General features: G+C 36.3%; 1 protein-coding gene across 7 annotated transcripts in view; it reads left to right on the top strand.

Annotated features, from left to right (window-relative positions):
* The window catches only part of magi2b (membrane associated guanylate kinase, WW and PDZ domain containing 2b), a 78,065-nt gene extending 52,273 nt beyond the window's left edge, over positions 1 to 25,792 (top strand). For 4 of the 7 annotated variants that reach the window (XM_052598189.1, XM_052598185.1, XM_052598190.1 and 1 more), the window contains 15 exons: positions 3,113 to 3,621; positions 5,064 to 5,229; positions 9,637 to 9,668; positions 12,575 to 12,752; positions 14,094 to 14,129; positions 14,555 to 14,670; positions 16,018 to 16,231; positions 16,447 to 16,626; positions 16,759 to 16,944; positions 17,026 to 17,386; positions 18,476 to 18,668; positions 19,077 to 19,220; positions 19,939 to 20,077; positions 20,524 to 20,612; positions 22,262 to 25,792. In XM_052598189.1, the coding sequence (XP_052454149.1) occupies positions 3,113 to 3,621; positions 5,064 to 5,229; positions 9,637 to 9,668; positions 12,575 to 12,752; positions 14,094 to 14,129; positions 14,555 to 14,670; positions 16,018 to 16,231; positions 16,447 to 16,626; positions 16,759 to 16,944; positions 17,026 to 17,386; positions 18,476 to 18,668; positions 19,077 to 19,220; positions 19,939 to 20,077; positions 20,524 to 20,612; positions 22,262 to 22,318 (2,600 nt within the window). In that variant the 3' untranslated portion in view covers positions 22,319 to 25,792. The remainder of the gene's footprint in view (positions 1 to 3,112; positions 3,622 to 5,063; positions 5,230 to 9,636; positions 9,669 to 12,574; positions 12,753 to 14,093; positions 14,130 to 14,554; positions 14,671 to 16,017; positions 16,232 to 16,446; positions 16,627 to 16,758; positions 16,945 to 17,025; positions 17,387 to 18,475; positions 18,669 to 19,076; positions 19,221 to 19,938; positions 20,078 to 20,523; positions 20,613 to 22,261) is intronic. The other 3 variants (XM_052598186.1, XM_052598188.1, XM_052598187.1) reach the window with 3 other exon arrangements.
* The last annotated feature ends 1,035 nt before the right edge of the window (positions 25,793 to 26,827 follow it).

The following is a 26,827-nucleotide window of genomic DNA, read 5'->3' as shown; positions in this document are numbered from 1 at the left end:
TTGGCATATCAAGATGCTGATTAGACAGCATGATTATTACACAGGTGTTCCTTAGGCTTACCACAATAAAAGGCCACTCTAAAATGTGTAGTTTTGCTGTATTGGGGGGTCCGAAAACTAGTCAGTATCTGGTGTGACCACCATTTGCCTCACGCAGTGCAACACATCTCCTTCGCATAGAGTTGATCAGGTTGTTGATTGTGGCCTGTTGAATATTGGTCCACTCCTCTTCAATGGCTATGCAGAGTTGCTGGATATTGGCAGGAACTGGAACACATCCATCCAGAGCATCCCAAACATGCTCAGTGGTTGACATGTCCGGTGAGTATGCTGGCCATGCAAGAACTAGGATATTTTCAGCTCCCAGGAATTGTGTACAGATCCTTGCAACAAGGGGCCGTGCATTATCATGCTGCAACATGAGGTCGTGGTCTTGGATGAATGGCACAACAATGTGTCTCAGGATCATGTCACTGTATCTCTGTGCATTCAAAATGCCATTGATAAAGTACACCTGTGTTCGTTGTCCATAACATACGCCTGCCCATACCATAACCCCACCACCACCATGGGCCACTCAATCCACAGCGTTGACATCAGCAAACCGCTCACATGACACCATACACACTGCCTGCCATCTGCCTTGTACAGTGAAAACCGGGATTCATCCATAAAAATGTGCCATCCTATCAAAAGTGCCAGACGCCATTGAATGTGAGCATTTTCCCACTCAAGTAGGTTACGATGATGAACTGCAGTCAGGTCGAGACCCAGATGAGGACGACGAGCATGCAGATGAGCTTCCCTGATACAGTTTGTGCAGAAATTCTTTGGTTATGCAAACAGATTGTTGCAGCAGCTGTCTGGGTGGCAGGTCTCAGACGATCTTGGAGGTGAAGATGCTGGATGTGGAGGTCCTGGGCTGGTGTGGTTACACGTGGTCTGCGGTTGTGAGGCTGGTTGGATGTAATGCCTCTTGAGATGGCTTATGGTAGAGAAATGAACATTAAATTCATGGGGAAAAGCTCTGGTGGACATTCCTGCAGTCAGCATGCCAAATACATGCTCCCTCAGAACTTGCGACATCTGTGGCATTGTGCTGTGTGATAAAACTGCACATTTTAGAGTGGCCTTTTATTGTGGCCAGCCTGCACACCAGTGCAATAATCATGCTCTCTAATCAGCATCTTGTTATGCCACATCTGTGAGGTGGATGGATTATTTCGGCAAAGGAGAAGTGCTCACTAACACAGATTTAGACAGATTTGTGAACAATATTTGAGAGAAATAGGCCTTTTGTGTACATAAAGTCTAAGATCTTTGAGTTTGAAAAATGGGGACAAAAACAAAAGCGTTGCGTTTATAATCTTGTTCAGTGTGTGTGTGTGTATGTGTGTGTGTGTGTATATATATATATATATATATATATATATATATATATATATATATATATATATATATATATATATATATATATATACTGTATGTGTGTGTGTTCGAACATAACATTTTAATATGCATTTTTTGATGTAAAGTGATTTATTAATATTCCTTATAATGTACTATTCCTATAATATAAAAAATAGATAAGTGTATTAAATGAAATGTAAGTCAATTATGTTTACTAATAGTATTATATAACTATTTAAAATATAATGTTTCAATATAATTATATATAATATGATATAATACATCATTATTAACAATTAACTATTAATAGTTGTTAAATTAATATTTATATATAAAACCTAAAAATAAGTTATATAAATATAATATAAAATTTCAGGGACACCTTTCTGTTTTTTACCAGTGATTGTCACACCAACCATACTTACTTCACCGGACTGATTGGAATTATGAATTTAAAAGTATGCAACTCTTTTAATGCATAGACACTAAACGATATATATGCAGCATTGAGCCGTGACCTCAGATCTCAGGAGAAAACCCTCAGTGCATGGGCTAGGAAACATCATTATCTCTGTAGCCACCGCTTGACAGCAGTCCCTAATAGCTTGCGTAGAGCTAGCACAAGGTCACGCTTGTCGCAGTGTGTTTTTCGGTGATGAAAGAGCATCTTTGAGTGAGTCATCACAGTCGGACGCTGAAGGCTTATTTGCTGCTTTTTCATAAGTTTTCTATTCCCTTGTAGAGGAACTCTTAACCTAGTATGGGAAACTTGCGTGCTCACTGCAACTCTACCTTTCTGGATGAGTTTTTCGTTTCCTTGATCGTGTGTTAACTTTCGGAGTGTATCACATCTGTGTGGTCTGAAGATGACATCACTTCCCTAAGCCCTCACAGATAGTGATGCTGGCAGTGGCTTTATTTGCATACGTATCCCCCTTTTGATGGGGGTCCTTTTATAGAAGTCCTGCTCTATTCCGCACTCACATACACAGTTGTCTTGTTTCAATAGTTTCAATAAGCCTCAGGTTGCATTTATTACTGAGACGCCTCATTATCGGCCAGCATTGCTAATAGCTCACTCGGTTGGTGTCTGCACTTATGCAATAAAACCTTTTGTGTATGTGTGGAGAGGACTTAAATCCGAAATGATATGATTTAGTAAACATTTGGGTAAAAAAATGTCTATTTTAGTAACCCTTAGTATGTGTCTTTAAACATGACATAATTGCTCTGTTCTAACACCTAGTGAGCTGTCTTGCTGTTTTCTGTCACATTAACATTTTAGCAAGATATCGCAGAAAAAATAAGCTCCATTGGTTATTGTAAATAGTGTAATGATATATTAATAACAACTCACACAGAAGTTGCTTTAAAATCAAGGAGCTTTCAAAAAGTCAAATTTGTGCAGCCAACTTGAATGCATTGCAAAATCTTTTGTTGTTACACAAAATTCCAGCTTGTGTGGATTCTTATTTAAATAACTGAGTTTTCATAGCCAGGACATGTCTGTGAAAACGAGGACTTATGGTAATCCTGACATAAAGTTACAGTAAAATGTAATGAGATATCTTGAATAATTAAGCCAGTTTCAGGATATGCTCTGAGAGAGTGGTAGATATGAAAGTGATGACATAATGCACTTGAGAGTATGACGCTTCATATTTTGTTTAGTTCTCTCATTTGTTCATTATTTCTTCATTAGGTGATGTGATCGTCTACATCAATGACATCTGTGTTTTGGGCACCACCCATGCCGATGTGGTGAAGGTTTTCCAGTCTGTCCCTATTGGACAGAGTGTCACCCTGGTGCTGTGTCGAGGTTACCCTCTCCCTTATGACCCAGAAGACCCCTCCGCTAGTTCCTCTATGCCCCCTTTGGGCCTAGTGGATCACCCGCTGCTGCTCAATGGAAGGAACAACTATGAAAATTACATGGAGTACATGTCTTTGACTGGACGCTTAGTACCCGAGCATGGTGAGGGCCTTCCCCCGCATCCCCATCCTGGAGACACACACCTGGACGGCTCTCAGCCTCCATCCCTGACCACACCGGGACCCCCACCCGATGACAGCGTTTCCATGGCGTCTTCCTCAGGTGCAACCACCGGCGCTCAAGTGGCTGCTGAACTTCTGAGTCTCACTATAACCAAAGGCACAGAGGGTTTTGGGTTCACCATCGCCGACAGTCCCACAGGGCAAAGAGTCAAACAGGTACGGTGATATCCTTGTTACTCTATCTAGCTATCTATCTATCTAGCTATCTACTAATTCGTTTCCTCGATTTACTAATTCGTTCCCTCGATGTCCTAAAGCGCGCGCACGATTTACTAACTCGTTCCCTCGATGTCCCAAAGCGTGCGCACGATTTACTAATTCGTTTCCTCGATGTCCTAAAATGTGCTCCCGATTTACTAATTCGTTCCCTCGATGTCCTAAAGCTTGCGCACGATTTACTAATTCGTTTCCTCGATGTCCTAAAGCGTGCGCACGATTTACTAATTTGTTCCCTCGATGTCCTAAAGCGTGCGCACGATTTACTAATTTGTTCCCTCGATGTCCCAAAACGTGCGCACGATTTACTAATTCATTCCCTCGATGTCCTAAAGCGTGCGCACGATTTACTAATTCGTTTCCTCGATGTCCTAAAGCGTGCGCACAATTTACTAATTTGTTCCCTCGATGTCCTAAAGCGTGCGCACGATTTACTAATTCGTTCCCTCGATGTCCTAAAGCGTGCGCACGATTTACTAATTCGTTCCCTCGATGTCCTAAAGCATGCGCACAATTTACTAATTCGTTCCCTCAATGTCCTAAAACTTGCGCACAATTTACTAATTCGTTCCCTCGATGTCCTAAAATGTGCTCCCGATTTACTAATTCGTTCCCTCGATGTCCTAAAGCGTGCGCACGATTTACTAATTCGTTCCCTCGATATCCTAAAATGTGCTCCCGATTTACTAATTCGTTCCCTCGATGTCCTAAAGCGTGCGCACGATTTACTAATTTGTTCCCTCGATGTCCTAAAGCGTGCGCACGATTTACTAATTTGTTCCCTCGATGTCCTAAAGTGTGTGTACGATTTACTAATTTGTTCCCTCGATGTCCTAAAGTGTGTGTACGATTTACTAATTTGTTCTCTTGATGTCCTAAAACTTGCGCATGATTTACTAATTCGTTTCCTCGATGTCCTAAAACGTGCGCACGATTTACTAATTCGTTTCCTCGATGTCCTAAAACGTGCGCATGATTTACTAATTCGTTCCCTCGATGTCCTAAAACGTGCGCACGATTTACTAATTCGTTCCCTTGATGTCCTAAAACGTGCGCACGATTTACTAAATTGTTCCCTCGATGTCCTAAAACGTGCGCACGATTTAATAATTCGTTCCCTCGATGTCCTAAAACATTCGCACGATTTACTAATTCATTCCCTCGATGTCCTAGAACGTGCGCACAATTTACTAATTCGTTCCCTTGAAGTACAAAAATGTGCACATTATTACTATTTTGTTCCCTTGATTTGCTAAATCGTGTGCACAATTGACTCATTTGTAATTTATAAATCGTTTACATGTGCGGGGCTCTGTAGTTTTATATATTTATATTTATCAAGCACGATATGAGTCATAATTGTTTCTATATTTTTGGATCAGGTTCTGGAGCCGCAGGGTTGTCCGGGGTTATGTGAAGGAGATTTGATGGTGGAGATTAATCAGAAGGGTCTCCAGGGACTCAACCACACACAGGTGGTGCAGCTGCTCAAGGACTGTCCAGTGGGAACAGAGGCTACGCTTGTCATTCAGAGAGGAGCAGCTGCAGGTGCGCACATTTCCACCCTTCATTTTTAAAACCAAGTTCGTCAGAAAGGTGCTGAAGGTTTCCTGAAATCTCCATCAGACCTAGGCAAAGCACAGTGTTCACTGAAAATGGGAATTTCTGTTAGTATCTACTCAGCCTATTTGTCTTTTTTTTGTGTTTTTTTTTTGAGGAAATGCATACACTGCACTTTTTCAATACAACTATCGCATATAGTGACCAAGAGCTGCCCAAAGCTCCAAATCCTGCATGTTCCAAGATTTTAAAAACCATGACAGCTTTGTGTTAGAAACAAACCAAAATTTAAGTCTGTTTTCATTTATTTTTTTACAAAATTATTGTGGTTAAATGTGGATGTTACCCAATACTGTTAAATTAGTTAATTTTCCTCAAGTTTGCCATAAACACTGATGATAATTATTTAAAGATCGCAGAATATCATTTTTGAGTGAACTTTACCTTTAAAGTTTTGATTGAAATGTTGAAAGTAACTTTGTACGCTTCAGTGCTACAGTTTTTAGTCTTTTCTAAGCATTCTGAACTTGCCTTAAACTTTGATTCAGCAAGATTTTGAAATAAGAGGAGAGAAACATTCCTATTATAGACTCCTAGGTGTGTTTCGCCTCCCAAACTAATCAGTACATCTCAATTTCTCAAACTCTCAGCTGTTTTCTTTCAGAATAATTGAAGCTGATGAGCTGTTTTTGGGCAATTTTAGCAAAGCCTTCGCAAGATTGCACACTGTATCATCTCTTGGCAAGAGCTGGGGACAGTTATTAGCATATTCAGACTGGAGCCAAGCTAATCTACTAATTCTATGCAAGTCCACTTATCAGAGTGCTTACTTTTATTAAAATGTCCATGCAGAGCGTAATATTTTATCACCCTTCTTAATTAGGATATTCTTAGAATGAAAATGAATGAGGCAGTTAATAGAAACTATCTTGAAGAAGGGTACAGTCTCTTCATGTGTACAGTAAACCTGATATGTGTTCTTGTTTCACTAAAACACTATCAATCAAGTAATTACGTCCATGCTTCCTGCCAATTATGCTATTCTGTTCTCACCTCCTCTGAGTGTTTCATGACTACATCGAAGGCTATGGTCTTAAAATGACCTCTCAGTAACCACTCCGAGGCCTCTTGTAAGGGAGCGAGAGACATCCCGTGTGACTCACTGGCTAAGTGCGAGACCATTCAGCTTCCTAACGGCGTTCTGCCAAGAGCCTGGTCAGAGCCGGCCACGTTCACAGCTCTTTTCCCCAGTTCTCTAATTAAAGCACAACTCCCACACTGAGCTGTGGATAAACAGGCAGACGAATCAGAACGCAGAGTGGTTAGAGGGGTGGGCGGGGCGTTCGCCGAACAGGCCAATCAGAGTGTTGATTCCCAGCGGTTATCACTGAGGGAGTACTCTGAAATAGATGCAGATTGAGGAGATGTCATTTATTCTTGATGACGTGAAGAGTTTATATTATCATAATTTACATAAATTTACATGAACATATCTATTTAAAGCAGCGGGATGAATGGGCAAGTAAATGTCAAGACAAGCATAATTTCACAGCAGAACAAGGTGAGAATTCTGAATTCATAGACAGTCTTTCTTTTGCGCTGTCTGCACAAACTTGCAGTGAAACCAGAGCCAGTTATATATTTAAGATGAAGTATTTTTTTCAAATAATAAAAATGAATAATTTCTGAATCAATCAATGAATATATATATATAAACTCAATAGTTTGTCATTCAGTATGTATCTTGGTATTTCTTAAATATCATAAATATCATATGTTTTTAAAGGTATTACTTGACTAAAATTTCTGTTGTTGTTGTTATGAACTAATACTATTAAAATTATTTTTAAGTTAATTGAAATAAAGCTTATAAGGAATTAGCTAAAAATCTACAAAAAATCTACATGAAAATTAGAACTTAAAACAGAAATAAAAAAAATTGATAAAATCATTAAACCTGAAATAAACAAATTAAATTATATTTATTTAATCTGGTTATGTTGTGTTATGTAGTAATCTGCACCATTACTATATATATATATATATCATACGCGCACACACACACACACACACACAGTATACATTATAAATGTAATTCTGACAGCAAAATCATAGTGTGTATATATATATATATATATATATATATATATATATATATATATATATATATATATATATATATATATATATACATATATATATATATATATACATATATATATATATATATTTTGCAAATATTCAGTATATCACCCAGACCTACTTAAGACTTAAGTTATTGGATTGCATTTGCACCCAAGTGCATAAATGCAACTTTTGCAATAGTTTCACTACATTTATTTCTGTTGGAATCAGAAATTATCTCATTGCCGAGGGAGGTAAATGCAATAAGAAATGTATTTCTTATCTCCAAATTTGCCCAGAGTACTAAAAGAATCATTAAGGTACCAGAATTGTCCTTACGCTTCCCATTTCTCTACCTTATTAGTGCAGCAGCAGAGCACAGATCCACTGTCCGTCTTCCTCTCTGCACTTCTTTTATGAGGATTATTGACATCTCGGGTAGGACTGGACAGGCAGGTGTGAGGTGATAACTATACTCCTCTGACTCCCTGTACTGATGGAAATATCATCAGGGCCGTGGCATTTCAGCAGTGCAGACAGCTCTCTTACATCCTCTTGGCTCTATTCCATCTGGGTCTCGGAGAACTCAGAGCTGACAGTCACCCCGAATCCCTCGTGATTTCATCTGACTCACCTTTCAGACTTCACCTGAGAGAGACGCATGACATGAATGAAACCCAAGGATGCATGAGGCCACTGAGAGAACTTTGAAGTTTGAATATTTTCAAGGTTGTTTCAGTGTGTACGTACGAATGCTGCAATCAAGAAATAAGAGAACAAATCCTTGAAGCCTTGAACACAAGCTAGATCAAAGTTTTCTGCTTTTTCTTGTCCATATGGCATCTTTTGTGATGCATCAGAGGAGGAGGAAGACTTGTGGAGTGGCACGACTGTGCACGTTTGCCCGAGGCTTTGTTTAGTCCTTCGCTGCCAAGTCGTGTCCTGGTCATATAGCGTTTGATGTAATCCTGTTAGCTTAAGCAGGCAGAAAATTGCTCACATACACATATCCAGACGTACACATGCATGCACATTTTCATGCACAGAGAAGCACAAAGACTCACAATATCAGCTGTGCAGAAATGAAAAGTCGTAACTCATTATTCTCATAGCACCTCTGGCCATGGTTTAATCACACTGCAGATGAATCTTAAACAACCTTCTTCATATCACAGACGGTCATATCACAAATACATATCATGCATTTTATTATATAGGGAACTCAGAATAAAACAGTATTCTTTGCATATTGTAAAAAGTGAAATGTGTGGTTGTAACAATACAGTCATTTTTATCCAGTCTGACCATTAAAATGGATTTCTGTTAGTGTTAATAATGTAGTCAGTAAGATATTTTCTTTTTCTTTTTTTTTATTGTTGATTAAGATGTAATTTGGGACCCTTATACAATATTATTAATATAAACAAATTATACTATATCAGTTATTCTTACCCCATTGGCACTTTTTTTTAATAAAACAAGAAAACAGCATGTCAGTGGAGTCTCTAATGAGTTTTCTGATGTATTTACTAGAACCAGAAAATATCACTCATTTTTATTATGACAGAAACACTAATTAAGAAACTTGTTATTGCAGTACTGTACATAATATGTGTCCATGGACAACAAAACCAGTCTTAAGTGTCAATTTTTTGAAATTGAGATTTATACATCATCTTAAAGCTGAATGAATACGTTTTCCATTGATGTATGGTTTATTAGGATCAGACAATGTTTTGCCGAGATACAACTATTTGAAATATACTATTATAATAATGGTAAAAATACTAATTTCCATTTCATTTTCTTGTAAGTGATCATAATCCTAAATGTTCTTCCTTCTTTTCGGATTATCCTAATACTTATAGTCAGACATTGTACTACAGATATTTGTCCGATACGAATGAGGCCATTGATGCTGAGTGATGTAAAGTGATATAGATTCAACACGTATGCTAAAAACATTTCTGTCCATTTTTATTTCAGAATCGTTCAGAACTGACAGGAAGTCAGAAATCTAGTTTAGTGTCTCACATTTCCTTTCCGATACTAAATACTGTTTGGCAGGTTTAATTTTAGTCTTTTTATTTAAGATGGGTTTAACATCTGCTCAAAGCTAATGATGTAATTACCTTGCAAATAAATGCAATAAACCTTCCTCACCTCCTACAGGACAACAAAGTGAAGAGAAAAATGGATGAATATTATGTGACAATTATGAATTTTTAGTCCTTAATGATATGAATCATTCTCTCTTTCTTTCTCTGCCAGGCCTCTACACACCCTGGGATCCCGCAAAACAGGTAAATTATTTGAAACATTTTCTTCTTGCATGTTCTTAAACTGACCTTGACACCTGCTGTCAGTGGGAAGTAAGTAGGTAATATAAAAGAAGACCATTTTAAAAACTATTTTTAATAAATCAAACACATGTCGCAGATCCAGAGTTGTCCAGTTTCCGAACAAATGACTCTTATTCGGTTTCTTGTAGTAAATCAAACACTGGTCTGATTCATGAATGAATTATTCGAATGAAACATTATTTTTTAGTAGTGCTGTCAAACGATTAATCGCGGTTAATCGCATCCAAAATAAAAGTTTTTATTTACATAATATATCTGTATGATCTATGTATGTTTATTATGTATATATAAATACACACACGTACAGCATATATTTTTGAAATATTTACACGTGTATTTATACTAATATAATTTATTATTTAATATATAATCGTAAAATATATACGATTAATCCCGATTAATCGCATCCAAAATAAAAGTTTTTATTTGCATAATATATCTGTGTGATCTATGTATGTTTATTATGTATATATAAATACACACACGTACAGCATATATTTTTGAAATATTTACACGTGTATTTATACTAATATAATTTATTATTTAATATATAATCGTAAAATACATATGATTAATCCCGATTAATCGCATCCAAAATAAAAGTTTTTATTTACATAATATATCTGTGTGATCTATGTATGTTTATTATGTATATATAAATACACACACGTACAGCATATATTTTTGAAATATTTACATCTGTATTTATACTAATATAATTTATTATTTAATATATAATCGTAAAATACATGCATCATAAATATACACAGTACACACACATATACTATGTGAACAAAAAGTTTTATTTTGGATGTGATTAATGGTTTGACAACAATATATTTTAGCAGCTCAGAATAATTGCAGCATCAGTCTCCGATCGCTGTTGAAGACGATCCGCAGCCAATAGTTCTCAGTCTCAGCACGTGTTCTGCGGCGCACCGGTCTGGATAACACTCTGATGAAACCGACATGGAAATGTCCCGGGTGACAGATGCATTAACGCAGTGGCCATGGGTGGCGTGCTTAATCAGTATGCCTCTTGTGCTGCTGCATTAGCAAACAAAACGCTTTAACTGCCAGCAGAGTGTGGCTCTTTAATATGTGTGTTTGTGAAGGTGGAGCACGATTGAATGTGTTTATCATGAAGAGAAATTATTCCAAGCCAAGATTATGCAGGTGATACTCAATTGAGATTCCTCCTCCTCGCTCCCCGAGACCCGCAGACTCAATCATGCTGCCGTGTGATTTATAACTCTGGCCGACTTAAAAACAAAACTCCTCGTTTCTGAAAATGGATTCATTTGAAGTTTTAAATATTAAAGAGCGGGTTCACTCAAAAAATGAAAAATCTGTCATTATTTACTCACCCTCATGTCACTCCAAATCTGTGGGATTTGTTTTTTCACTGACTTATGTGTTTTACAAAAGATACCACTTTCACATTTCATATGAAAATTAGGGCAAGTAAAGGTTATTATCCATAACATTTATCCATTATAATATCTATAATATTTCAAATAAGTTAAGTTAACTAAAGTTCAACTAAGTTCAACTAACTTAAGTTCAACTAAATTAAAATGAAAAAAATTGCTTTAAAGTCTTAAGTTGCTGTGGCATATTATTAGCAATAGCCAAAAATAAATTGTAGAGGTTAAAATTATCGATTTTTCTTTTATGCCAAAAATCATTAGGATATTAAGTAAAGATCATGTTCCATTAACATATTTTGTGAATTTACTACTGTAAATATATCAAAACTTAATTTTTGATGAGTATTATGCATTGCTAAGAAATTAATTTGGACATATTTAAAGGTGATTTTCTCAGTATTTAGATTTTTTTGTATATTTAGTCTATTAAAGTCATTTAAAAGTCAGTTAAAATTTGTATAATCTGATTAATTACATAATATGGTGATTAATTAATCTAATAAACTGCAAATAGATTTTTTTTATAGTTTATGCTTTTTATGGTATATATATATATATCTAACCCTAACTTCTTTCTGTTTTAGTACATTAAATAAAAAATAAAAAAAATTGCCTTTGCAAACAGCAAAAATAAAAAGTCTTTTGATATTTTATTTTATTTCAGTTAACATTTATTTTTTTTTTTTTTTTTTTATTTAGTTTCATTTGTAGTTTAGCTATTAGCTGTTATTTTAGTTTAACTATAATAACCCTGGTTGATACAAAAATCTATATAATTTTTTATAATTAATTTGATTTATTTGAGCAGAATATCCCAGGCTGTGTTTAATCTTCCCTGGTTTTACATGTTTTAATTGCATTGCAGATCCACAAATGGTGTTTGCGAAACTAAATGGACTACACATCCCAGGTTAAGTTTCTCCGGAGCCTTGTAGTAAATTAACGCAACATTTCATTTAACACATTTAGGTATTTCTAGAATGATATCTAATTTCATGCGGATTCACTTTCATCCCGGTGTAAGATCATCATTTTCAGGAAGCCGTCCGGTTTCTGCTGGATTCAGGGCTGGTAATGGAATTGGCAGGTTAAGCGGAGAGAGCTACAGGTGAAATGAACAGCTCACAGGAAATAGGATCTATTAGCCCCCGGGGCACAGATACTTCGCTTCACACTTCAGGCCCTCACTTAGGGCTTAATTCATCTCCCCCACTGAACCTCTAGAGAGCGATTGGACTGCTAAACTCTCTTCTCACAGAAAGAGGACAGGAGTAAGGACAGGGGTCACCTTTATGATACGCCCAATGCTCTCTTCTTGAACTTTTAAAAGATGTACATGAGAGATTTGCACTTCTTTTTGCTGCATGTACATATATTATCCACTCAAACCAGTCCATATCTGTGTTGTCCATACAGTGGGACACTCAAGGAAGCCCCCAGACCAGCTTGTCGGCTGCTTTGCTCCCCCACGGTGCCCCTCATCCCGGCCAGACGCTCCATCGCTCCTCTTTTCCGGACACAGAGCCCTTTTACCTGGGAAAGCCAGACCCCTACGACCTCTATGAGAAGTCACGTGCCATTTATGAAAGCAGACGTAAGTCAGAGATTTTGGTCGCTTTCTAGTTGTTTGTAAATGACTTTATAAAATATTTCAAGTATTTCACCTTAGATTTATGTGTGTGTATATGTGCAGTCAAACCAAAAATGAATCAGACACCAGATGTAATTTTTTTTGTTTTTTTAAATAGTGGGTGCAGAACACTATAGTTCAGTTATGTAAGTGAGGAAAGCAAAGTAAAGTGAACTGTGACATATTATACACAAAGATTCTTCATACAGTGGACTACCAGTAAAATTGATAGAAAAAACTTTGACCTGACCATGTTTTGATTCAACATTTATTTTTTACACATAAACATTTAGGCTACAATGATATAATAAGAAACTATGGAGCATAAAAGAAGATTATTTGAGAAAGATCTCAGTTTTTTTGTTCATACAGTGAAAGTCATTGGTAACCAAATTAGCTTGGCTACCAACATTCTTTTTCTTCTGCTTACCAACATTCTTCATTATTTTCCTTTATGTTCCATAAAAGAAAGCAAGTGATACAGGTTTGAAACGACATGAGGGTGAGTAAAAGTTGACAGAATCTTTCTTTTATGGGTAAACTATCACTTTAATATTATTATTATTTAGTGAAGTGATACTCTACATAAGAAACTAAAATTGCCAGCAGGTGGCGGTACATGTCTTTGAGTCATTCCTTCATTCGATTCGTTCAAACTGCTGATTCATTCAAGAATCAAGTAAATGGCTCTCTTTATGAACAGGCCATTGAATCATTGGTTCACACAATTCGTTCAAAACGTGCATTCATTCAGAAATGAAACGCAGCTTATGATGCAACTGATGAAATTAATAATCTTAAATCATTATTAATATTAGGAGTTAAATAATAAGTATACTTTTTTAAATTCCCTCAGCTGGAAAGTGCTGTAGTGTAAATTACATTTGCTCACAAGCCTAAGTCACCAAAGAAAATTTCAGAACAGTTTCACAAAGCGAGTTTCACAAAGTGTATTTTACCAACAACTAGACTGGTCATGGAAAAGTCACGGAAATAAATAAAAAGTAAATACATTTATTGTAAAACGGCTTAAATATATATTTTATTCAAATTAAATGAATGCCAATTGGAAAGCATATTTCATAAAAATAATGTCACAACCAGAAAAAAAATAAGCCATTTTCTACAATCCAATAAAAATGTATTTCATTGTTAATTAATTTTAATTTGAGGTGAAATATGTGCCTCTAAACTTCTTGACAGGCTTCTTGTAATGGGCCTAAATAAAGCTTAAAGCCAGTTGACAGTACAAAGCTTTTTTTTTATAAGTTCATTGTTTGAAGCTCTCGTTTCTCATTCACACAGAGCCGGTTCCTCCTCGGACGCTGACAGACTCTACAGGCAAGTAGAGGAATGTGTTGCTTTCCCTTTCTTGATGTCACAGAGCACATATGCTGTTAGTCACATTTCATTAGCTAATTTATGGAACCCATGTGACTTGAGCGCTCTATATTTAGCTCTCCGTCTACCACTGTTCTCTTATTCTCCACTACATCAGAAGGTTCAGCACTCCAGTTGGTGAGGTGACCTACATAACGTGTGGCCTTCTCTGATCCTTCAGGTTTAGGAACGGTTCGAAGAAGTTCAGCTCTTCGCTTTCATGTCAAACATGATCACTCTTCCATTTCATAGGTTCTTCGAGTGGATTTTAATGTGAGGCTGTGTGGTTGTTAGGTGGTTAAATACCGCTAACCAAGGTAGCAGCATGATTTAAATCACTCATGAGCTCGGTGTGTGTGATCTAAACTGTGCATCTTGTTCCTCAGGTGTGGAGTATCAGGAAGTGGAAGTGCACCTGCTGCGTGAGAAGACCGGCTTCGGCTTTAGGATCCTGGGTGGAGACGAGGCGGTGCAGGCTGTGAGTCCGGAGGCCCGTGACAAGGCTCGTATGGGGCAGGATAAACAGATACTGGATCATATCTGTACAGCTCCATGAGCAGCAGATGGAAACATACCTAAAAAAAAAAAAAAACATTTCATGCTTCCTTCAGCTACTTGAACAACATTACCATTACCATGGTTTTTTATGGGCATGTCCCATGTTAATATGGTATATGAGTGTAGTGGTTATTATAGTTTTGAAAATGTAGATAGTGATTACTAGAGGTGTGATTTATGATGATGAGTGGAACAGAAGTTTGTGATCAGAAAGATTTTTTTATGTTTTTGAAATAAGTTTCTTATGAATCTACCTTTATTTGATCCAAACACAGTGAAAGGTAATACTGGCCAACAGTATTAGAATTTAAAACAACCGCTTTTAATTTAATACATTTTATAATGTCATTTATTCCTGTGATGCAAAGCTATGTTTTCAGCATCATTACTCCAGTAAATAATTATAATAGTATGTTTATGTTTTTTATTAATATATATCTAAATAAAAAATATATATATTACTGACCCCATTAATGCAGGCTGTTTTTGCTGATATGTCAGGCTTTAGTAAAGTATTACACTTCACTGCATTATTATGTAATATATATATATATATATATATATATATATATATATAAAATTAACTATATTGTGATACATTTTAATAAAATTAAAATGACTCATACTGTCTTTTTTTATTATAATGCCCCATTTAAATAGTTTTTTTATTTTATTTTTTTTATTTGCATTTTAGTTTTATTTCAGTTTCAGTTTCATCCCTTTCATTCCATCACAGATTGTTCCATCTGCCTTCAATGAGACACTCATTGAGATAACAAATTGCTGGTGTTGTATATTTATTTATTATATATTAAATCATTTTATTTATTTATTTGACAGAATACATTGCTGGTCTGAAGTTAGGGTTGAGCAATAATTGAAATATGTACAATTCCAGATAAAATAATTTGTGCTTTTATTAACATTTATTTATGTATTTTTGCACTTCATTTAATTTTTATTTGTGTTTTAGTTAACCATTTTTTTACTGCTTATTTTCTAAGTTATGGATAACAATAACGCTAACCTTGACCCAGACCCATACCATGCTACTTTATACAGTATATCAAATAGACTATCAAATGACAGTTTATTTACAGTCGTCTTTTAGCTAATTGTCTTTGGTAATTTCATTGCATTTTTTTAATGAATACCAGCAGTTGAGCAACTTTCTGTCAGGTCAGATATGTATAATCCCATCAGCCAGTCAAGAACATGAACCGGTGACAATATTATTATGAGACTCTGCATGTCGGTTCACATTAACATGATGACTGATTTCTCTTCACAGATTGTGATCGGAGCAATCATAGAGAACAGCCCTGCGGAGCGCGACGGCAGACTGCGTCCGGGAGATGAGCTGGTCTCGGTTGACAGGATGCCCGTGGCGGGGAGACCACACCGATACGTCATCGACCTCATGCACGCGGCGGCACGAAATGGACAGGTCACCCTGACCGTCCAGAGGAGAGTTCTGCAGCAGCAGGGAGAGAGAAAACCTTCCGGTGACAACAATCTGATCCTCAACACTAGTCATTTACTGCACTGTCAGGGTTCATAAAACCTCAAATTCAAGATTTTTCTGACTGTTATGTCATATGCCTGAAATTCACATTATCAGGAAGTAAAAGCAGAGTAATTGGTGGCAATGATCTCTGGAGCCGAACTGCTGTGGTTCTGTGTTTGCATTGACTGAGATTGTGTCTGCTGCCATCTGCAGGCCAGCCTTGTGAGGAAAACAGCGCAGCGGCCAATCAGAACAGTTCTCCCCGGGGTCATGCAGTGTGCCCCGTCAACTTGCCCCCCACCACTGATGTAGTTATCCATCGTAAGGAAAGCGAAGGCTTTGGCTTTGTCATCATCAGCTCCCTCAACCGTCCAGAGACCACAAACACTATAAGTAAGTCCTCCTTTCACACAGCTGTTCATCTGATGCTCTGGTCTGTTTTTTTTGTTTTGTTTTTTTTACTACAATATGACTATAATATTTGAGATGAAATTCTGACAGTAGGTCCATTCATGTGTTTTGTAGCTGTGCCACATAAGATCGGCCGCATCATCGAGGGCAGTCCGGCTGATCGCAGTGGGAAGCTGAAAGTTGGTGATCGTATTATGGCTGTCAACTGTCAGTCTATCATTAACATGCCTCACGCTGACATTGTCAAGCTGATCAAGGACGCTGGACTCACTGTCACCTTGCACATCATCCCTGAAGAAGGTAGGATCAGAATATGTTGCAACAAAGAAAGATTTCTGTCTTCTTCCTTTGTAAACACACCCGTTTTTTTTTTTGTCCTAGACGTAAACGGTGCTCATTCGGCCCCTACATCAGAGAAGCAGAGTCCCATGGTGGCCCAGAAGCACAGCCCTCATACTCAGTCCAGCCCAGCAGCCCAGCAGAGCCCGAGCATGGCTCATCCCAGCCCACCAGCCCCCCACCCCAGCCCGGCCACCACGCAGTCCAGCCCCCTGCTGATGGAGCCGGGCCCTGGAGCTCCACACAGCAGCCCACCAGTGACTCAAAGCAGCCTGGAGGCCATGCAGTCAGGCTCAGCGGTGACTCAGGCTGTTTCTGTTGTGGATCCGGGCATACCAGGAGCTCAGCCCACCACCATCGGATCAGTGCCAGTCCCACCACAGCTATACCTTCATGACACCCGGTACTCAATCAATCAGTCAGTCTGTCTGTCACATTTAGTCATTTAGAAGACAGTGGAAGCAATCAAAAACAACAAAAAGAGCAATGATATATAAGTGCTATAACAATCTCAGTTAGCTTAAACGCAGTACACGTAGCAGGGGCTTTTAAATAATAGAATAAATAAAAAGAAAACAGATAGAATAGTATAGAAAAAGAATAGAGCAAGCTAGTGTTAGAGGTCTTTTTTATAACTGTATAATAAATGAAAAGAAAATAGAATACAAAAATATTAGAAAGGTAGTTAGTTTTTTTTTCTTTTTTAAGAATAGAATTACAATAGTGAGTGCTAAAGTTAGAGGGTCAAATAAAGAAAAAATTGTTCTATAGTTCTATCTATATGTCGTTTTTGCATGACATTTTTATTAAAATTAAGCACTTTATAGTCATATTGCATTTTATGCAGTAAGCATTATTTTTGTTTTCACCATTTTACCCAAAAATAATCATTACTGTATTTAATTTTTTGTATTTTTGAAAATATTAGCTGTACTGAAAATTATCTTGTATTGCAATAACAATTAATGCAATACATTGATAAAAAAAAAAAAGTATACTGTCATGAGTTATATATAGTTTACAATTCAAATAATCTAATTTTGTTTTTTGTCGGTTATGACTTTTTCTTTTTTTCGGAGAAATCTTGCTTATTGTCATTAATGCCAAGGCAAGTCCTTTTTCACTGATACAACAAAAAACAAGTTTTCTGTGAAATATAAATGAATCAAGTATTTTTTATTAATTACAATTATTTTAAATTAAAATACTAAAGTGAATTGTCAAATATAATTTCAGATTTTTCCTTTTGTCTTTTGAGTTGAAATCTGAGTCAAGATTGCTCCCCCTGGTCACATGTTTAGAGAGGGGAAAAAGTCACTGTTAGACATTAAACATGTATTTGTTTTTATTGTGCATTGGATGTAATAGTATTTAAACCAACATTCACAGAGAGTTTAGGTGGTTTAAACTTGAATTTGGTGGGAAATGTGTAGGTGAAGTTAACCAGCCTGTGGGACAGGATTGCTTCATTTGACCTTGTTGATGCCTACAGGTCGGAGGTAAAAGCCAGGCAGGATGTTAAACCAGACATCTGCCAAACTGCATATACAGACTACAGACAGCCTCCGGTGGACTACAGACATCCTCCTGTAGCAGACTACAGACAGCCGCCCACCATTGAGTACAGACACCCACCTGCTCTCATAGACTACAGACAGCACTCCATTGCCGATTACAGACCACAGGTCTAACTGCACATTTTATTACACCAAAATATTACTTGACATTCAGAATATGAAACAATTACAGTATGATGCAGCTGGAAAATTAATAAAATCTCCATTAGAAGTGCTGTGAAAGTGAAATCACCTGTTTTACCACAATTAGTTTTTGTATATAAAATATAGAGCATTTGTATATTCTGTACACTAAATTAGAAAAAAAAAAAAGTAAATAAATAAATAATATTAAAATGCAATTTGATCACATCAACATAGTTTTTGTGATATTTGGTGTTAAGTACGTGAATGTAAATTAATATTAAATACTAATAGTAAATTTAAATTGAAGATAAAAGCTAAATAAAAGTCTTGAAAAGCAGCGTGCCACACTTCAATATTTTGATTCACTTACTTTTTTTTGTATTTTTCTAGGACTATGACTACTTCACTGTGGAACTGGAGAAAAGTGTGAAGGGATTTGGCTTTAGTATCCGCGGAGGACGGGAATACAAGATGGACCTGTTTGTGCTGAGACTGGCTGAGGATGGACCTGCGATCCGCAACGGCAGAATGAGGGTGAGAGAGAATGGATGGAATGGAAAAGCCTTTTTACAAATGAGAGTCTAACACTCATACTGTTCAAATCTATTTTGAAAGTCTCACCCTGTGAAAAATACAACAAGTGATCTTAAGCCACTGAAATACAAGAGAGCGGGAGTTATTTTACCTGCTTTATTGGCTGTGAAAGGTTAAATACACACACTTGTATGTGTAAAAAACTAAAAAATTTAGGTTTTAAGTGAAAGCAAACAGCGGGGGAAAGAAAACACATGTGTAACAGTATACTGAATCCGGGCAGCTCTTAAAGTGACGGCAGTCTAATTAATATTCCTGTTGTCTGTCATTCATGTTAAACATTAAAACAGAGACAAAATGTTACAAATCAGTTTCAAATAAAGGCTGAAATATTAAGCGACACAACTTTTTTTCTGAAGGATCATGTGACACTGAAGACTGCAGTAATGATGATGGAAATTCAGCTTTGCGTCACAGTAATAAATGACTATTTAAAATCTAATACATTAGAAAAGAGCTACTTAGAATTATGATAATATTTCACAATATTACTGTATTTTTGATCAAATAAATGCAGCCATGGTGAGCAAACGTTTGAAAAGTATTGTCTTTGTATTTAGTACTTGATTCTAATTGTCAATTATCATAAAAAAAGACCGCCTTCAAGGTGATAGGACATCCTGATGTAAAATATTCCCCTAAATCCTCTTGCTCGCAGGTTGGAGATCAGATTATTGAAATTAACGGTGAGAGTACGAGAGACATGAGTCACGCTCGTGCCATCGAGCTCATCAAGGCTGGCGGTCGTCGAGTGCGTCTGCTGTTGAAAAGGGGCACGGGACAGGTGCCAGAATACGGTGGGTACCGCAACACACAAAGCCAAAAAACACCATTTTAATCTTTTAAAAGTGGTTCAGTTTAAAAGAAATTTAGGGTCTTGCAGCCATTAGCATCTTTTCAGATGAACATAAACTTGATAAACATGTTTTGAAACTAAAAACCTGCTGATTTGGGTTGAAGTAATGGAGCGAGCGCTCATAAATGTGCTTATTGGAGTGCACCGAAAAACATAAGCACAAACGGGATACGGTGGTCTTGATGGTTTGTTGGCGCTGAAAGCTTTCTGTTTAAAGCTTAAAAGCCTTTGATCACTCACTATATAAATTAAACCTTTCAGTGAACTCTCAATTAGTGACCAAACGTCTAGTAGCCTGTAACTCCTCTTCTCTATCAGCTGCTCTGTTTTTTTCTCTAACTCTAATCTGCAATGCAGAAGTTCAGTCTTTTACTTCCTGTCCTGTAGGAATGGTACCTACCAACCTCACCATGTGCATGAAAAGCGACACTCTAGCCTCACCCTGTTTCTTCATAATGGGACACTCTAAAGACACGGTTCGTGGCATCCTGCACGCCTCTGCTTATTTCTTTTATGTCTGTAGATTTTCTATCTGCTTTTGTTTGGTTTGCATCCGTACACTAGCATACGTCGCATGTCGTGTTTGTGTGTAGTTTTGTGTCACTGTGTGCATGTGTGCTCATGACAGTGTTGGGAAACCACACTGAAACTGAGGGAAACAGTAAAATTCCAGCTACCTGTTAATAACAAAATGTAGCACAACTGCATAGAATTTTCTTAATAAATGACTAGAAATTACCAGAGTATTTATCTGATGAAGCCCCGCCTTAACATTGTAAACGACTAATCATTCTTCAGCAGTTGTTGCCATAAGATTGTGATCTTTTCTAATGAAATTGTCTGGAGGCTCTGTGTGTTGAGTATTAAATGGAATATTATGGAAATTATCCCAAAAAATATGATAAAATATATGGGGGCGGAAATGAGCGAAGGGTCAATTCGGGTGCGGGCATTAAACTTGAACAGATAAATTTACATGAATTACAGTGAATACAACTAGAAGCACTGAAACATTTTCATAAATATATATTCAGATTTATTTTGATTATTGTTCTTGTATCTTCTCTAGAGAGAGAGACTTTAAGTAGAACTGTTCAGATTTACATTTATAGATATACATACACAGAATTATATGTATAATTATTTTCACATATACATTTACAGATTTAAAATTCGACTTTTATATTTTGGATCTGTAAATATATCATCAACTTCCATATGATTATTTTTCTTATTTTAATTACTTTATATAATGATTTCCTGTTTAGTCCTCAAAATACGTAAATGTTTATTTAAATATATTTAAAAGTATATGTTTATATAATATCAATTGTATATATAATATAATTTATATAATACATATTACTTTGTATGAATGCACATTGCGTATATACAGTATATAAGTAAAAAACAGTCAAATAATTTTGAAATACTCTCTTCATTACTATCGAAAATGGTACTAAGTGACTCATTGAATTCTTAAATAATTAAATTGATTTTATAATAATTTAGTGTTCATGTACAGATTTCATATGATTTTTTTTTTCTGTTTGGCCCTTGATACAACATTTATATTTTTCATTTTAACCATTTTTATTTTTATTTTAAGATTTGTGTTTATAGATTTGTGTCTATATATTCAGACCAGAATATATTCATATTTATAAATGTTTAGATTACATTTATAGATACACATACTTATAGACAATTATAACTTTGTTTAGGATTTATAAATATGCGTGTGTGCTTGTGTGTGTGTTTATTATTTACATAAATGTTTCTTATAGAAAGTATGTATTTTTTCGTAACATATTAACCTAGTAAGTCAAAAAAAATAATAATAGTTTGTGAAATACTGTACGCATTGCTATGTTAAATAGCATAAAGTGACTCATAGTTCATTTACATAAATCGATTCACTAAAATGAATCAGACTTCCCAAAATAACAGATGAGGAAGAGCAGAATAATCTAACCTTTCACCCTAAAATAACTTGTTACTGAAAATGCTACTGAAAAGTTGATTGCTCCCCAACGCTGTATGATTGTGTTGTGTCCGCTGGCAGTGATGTTACCGTGCTGTCAGGTGGAACGGTGATTCACAGGTTCTTTGTGTTTCCTGGTAGACAGTGCCGCCTCCCGGAGTGCTGTCTCTCCAGCCGCCCCTGCCTTGTCGGAAGTAGTCTCACCCCGTTAGCGTGACACTCGCCCTCCGCCATCACCCGTCATCTCATCCAGCCTCAAACTCTGGACTTTCAGTGGCATTTTGTGACAGTCTGGACCAATCACAGCGCCCCTGGTGGTCAGTTTTGTGGGGCTTCGCCCGCAGAACGAAGGGTGGCAGGTCCACCTGTAAGAGCTGTGCTTTGAACAGCCTAAAAAACAGAGGAGATGGATCATTAAAGTCAAAAATGATTAAGAACAGATGGAGACACATCAACCTCAAATGGATTTTCGCATCCAACTTGCTTTTCATATAGTCTCTGATCCAAGTTTGTTTTTCCGGATGATCCAGATGAACGGCAGCCAAAGACGCGTGGCTCGCCCTCTCACTGTTTAATTGTGAGGAAACTTCTCGCAGGGGAACGAGCCGAACTTTCAACGCCTCGTTCTTCCGTCCGGCGGACCCGAGCTCTCTTTATTTGTTTATCATGTAGAGGTTGTTTATTTTTTGTATTATTTCAAGATGTTCATACCAAACCCCTGGTGACACAGGGGGTCAAATATCGCAAATATATGTGTAGCATGAAAAGAGATTTCTGAAGAAACACAAACTTCTGAGTTGAGAACATTTCAGTAATTGCCTTTCGTTATATGTCTGATGGGAAAAAGTCACCATAGACATTGTGAAACACTGACAGTACATATAAAGGGAGACCGCCATGATGGAGATACAAGGGTAGGTATCACGCCGACCCATTCAGCCTGATTTATGAGAGGGTAAATGCCACATCAGTCACCAAATCTGCCACATGGACGTATCCCTTTAGATCCCAAGTTTAGTTGATGAATTCCACACCCAGCCAAATGTTCGGAAACTTCGCAAACTGAACCGAAGAAGGACTGTGGATGTTTTTCGAAACCTCAGTGTGTCATTGGCCATGTACTGTGTGCCACCACTGTGGATTTGGGGTGCCATCTTACTCCTCACACGCTTCATTCCCATATCTCTGATGGCTCCATAGTTCAACAAAGCTAATTAGTGGACCTGTTTTTCATGACAGTTTGGTCTGAGACCAGGAGACAGTCTTTCACCGTGTCCTAACCAAGTGCAACATGACAAATAATTTCCCTGTTAGCTCCGAACGTAAAAATGCTGCATGATGCAACAAAGTCACATCCACTCAGAACTTATTTGATATGTAATACACAGCAATGTGGGTTTTGATATAAATATGGGTGGGGCTACATACAGATAAATTTGGGATTTAGACCAATACTATAAATATGGGTGGGGCTACATACAAATAAATTAGGAATTTAGACCAATACTATACATATGGGCGGGGCTACATACAAATAAATTAGGAATTTAGACCAATACTATAAATATGGGCGGGGCTACATACAGATAAATTTGGGATTTAGACCAATACAATAAATATGGGCGGGGCTACATACAGAAATTTGGGATTTGGACCAATACGATATACATTACATAGTTAGAAGATGCAAAAAAAAAGTTTTTGGTATAGCAGGTATTGGCCGATATTGCTGTTGGTAAATATTGGTTATGTAATTTTGCATTTTAATTGTGATATTTTAAAAAGTTAATTTCCTATGTTTTTATATTTAGATTACATTTGCAGTATTCTTAAAATTCAAATGTAATAACACTCACAATAAATATTTATTTTTCATTATTTATTTAAACATTATAATTTGTAGCATTTAAAATTATTGTTGTTTTTTTAGCACTTTATCGGTTATCCCCTGTAACATGAAAACAATTGGCGTATCGGTAAGTCAGAACTTTATATCCTGGTCACTTTGCTCTATCATTTCATCCCGTCACACTTGGTTAAGACCCGGTTAAGGTTCGGCTGGGAGCAAAGACAGGGAAAAGGGATGCTTTTAAAGGATGTGGGCATGATCAGGGTCTCTCTAGCATGAATGGGTGGGACCCAGTTGTATGGGGCAGAGTGCCTTACCGGCAGAACAGAGCAGTATGAAATATGCATTTTACATTAAAAAAATAAAAGCTGAGCTTTTGTTTTTACCTTTGATTCAATGTTGACAAACATTGCCAATTTTTTTCTGATGTTATGAAAATGTTTTATTAGTAAAAACTGTATAAAGATCAAAACGTCTGATCTGGCACATGTGGACAGCGGTAGGAGGAAATATTTCAAGATTTTGTGTTTGTTACGGCAAACAATGTTCTATCCGAACCTCCGTCATTCTTTTTATTAGATGGAAGAGTGTTAATGGGTTTCATACAGTGATAGTGATCAACAGAAACATTCACAGTGATTGAATCTCACAGTTTTGCCTCTTTTTGTATTCATTTAATTGTGAAATTGTCTTTTGCTGCTCTGCACATGTCATTCTGCTCACAGACTGATAACTGTGCCAATTCAGTTGTTCTTGAAGCATGTGGAATGTAATTCCAGAGGATTTCCTGAAACTGCGCCGGGAGCTGCATTGAAAAAGTCACATATCAATACAAAGCTTATCACATTCCTTCTTAAAACTGCAAAAAAAAAAAAAAAAAAAAAATAGTCTTAATCAGTATTTTTTCTTGTTTTCCTGTAAAAAATTAAACATTCTTAAAACATTTTTTTGGAAAATCAATTAAATAGAATTGACAATACACCAAACATTTCTAAGTATTTTAAAATTAAATTAAAGTAGTTGCTTTGTTATTTACAAAAATGTTTTTTAACATGTATCTTTAATCATTTTTCTTTCTTGTTTAAAGCATAAACCATAATTATGCTTTAAATAAAAATAAATAAAATAAAATAACAGTTTACTGATGTGCAAGAAGAATAAACCCAATTCAATTTATATTATCAAGTAAATTTGTCCTATTTTATGTTTAGATAATTTTGGTGAAAAACTAGAAATTATTTTCAAATCTTTTTTTTTTTTTTGCAGTTGAAACAAAATAGTGTATATTAGTAATGTGTGCCACAATAAGACGCTCCCTGTTCATATCTCCCTGAGGGTTTTGTAGCTAGCACATAATAATTGTAGTCTCCATTGATTTCCATCACTGGGTGCAGTGTGCTAGATTAAACTGCTGTTTACATGGAGAGACAGACAGCGAGAAACGGTGAAGGAAAATGTGGATGCATTTATTGCACAGCTCATAGCTTTTACAGTTTCAAGCTGTATCCTGCCTGCTGTGAAAATAAGACAAAGAAAAAAAAAAGAAAAACCTTTTATATTATTGAGGAAAATATTGAATCTGTTAAAGATGGCACATGCCCATTCAGATCAATATTACTGTCTAGTGTTAGATGTGTATTTACCTTGTACAGCTGTACTCCTATAAATATTGTTTAATGTATTATTGATAGTTTCAAAGACTAAGTGATCAAATATTTTTATGAAATGCAACAGTACGGATATAATACATTTTGCTAAAATCTTGTTTACCTGTATGATATTCTGATATACTGTTAAATAAACTCTTGACAAGGTCTAAAGTTCATTTTATACCTCTCATTATACTCATGTCTGGTTCTCGGGGTATGAACATTTATTCATCATGATAGATAGATAGATAGATAGACTGCCATATGGAAACTGCATGGAAGAAAGTATCAGCACAAAACCAGACTGCCATCTGAACCCACCTTCTGATGATTCAGGAGCCTCTGAGAAACCTCTGGATAATGAGGCTCTTGAACTTGTTGGAGAGATTTTTTTCACGTAATTTAAAACCTTAAGTCATAAAGTTTTAACAGTGCTCGCAAAACATAATTTTACCAATTATTTACAGAGATACTTTAACGTTTAGTCATCCTCATGTCATTGCAAACCTGCCCATTTTATTTTCTTCTGTGGAGTGAAAAGGAGATGTTTTGAAGAATGTCTTGGCTGCACTTTTCCGTGCAGTTACAGTGATTGCCGCTTTCAAACTTTAAAAACAACCAAAGAATGAGTCGGCCACTCTTAATATTTAATTTTTTTCTTCTTTAAGCTTTACATTTTCATAATGAAGTCTAAGGACCTAGGGACTATTGTTGTCTGGAAAATTTATATTATTCAAAATTGACCTTCTATGTTCCCATTAACAAAGAAAGTCATTTGGGTTTAGGATGACATGAAGAGATTTTGTTTTTTGGCGAATTCTCTTTTTTACTTTACTTCATTTTTAATATTGCAAGCACCGCTTTTCTTAAGGGAATGAAAATCTAGTTATGGCCTTTTTTGATCAGGTTGATGCCTGAACAAAGGGGATTTCTGATTTGTTTTCTAAACCAGCTGCTCTAGTAATTGTCATTCACACACTTGCACTTTCTTGAGTCCTTTGAGTAAGAAGGCATCAACAAAGAACAAATGAGAATCTTCTTTGACATGGGAATAGATTGTATATTTATTCATTTTAATTAAGAAAAGTGATTTGTACTTCAAGATGCATTTAATGTACGAGTTTACAGTGATTACAAACTATCAAATACGGAGTCAAGATTTTATTTTGCTGCTCAGGAGACAAGAACAGACACATGGCGATGCTTAAA

This window comes from Carassius gibelio, chromosome B25 (assembly GCF_023724105.1).
Source record: "Carassius gibelio isolate Cgi1373 ecotype wild population from Czech Republic chromosome B25, carGib1.2-hapl.c, whole genome shotgun sequence".
Classification (NCBI taxonomy): Eukaryota; Metazoa; Chordata; class Actinopteri; order Cypriniformes; family Cyprinidae; genus Carassius; species Carassius gibelio.
The sequence above is the reverse complement of the archived record's forward strand: the minus strand, read 5'-3'. Positions and strand labels throughout refer to the sequence as shown.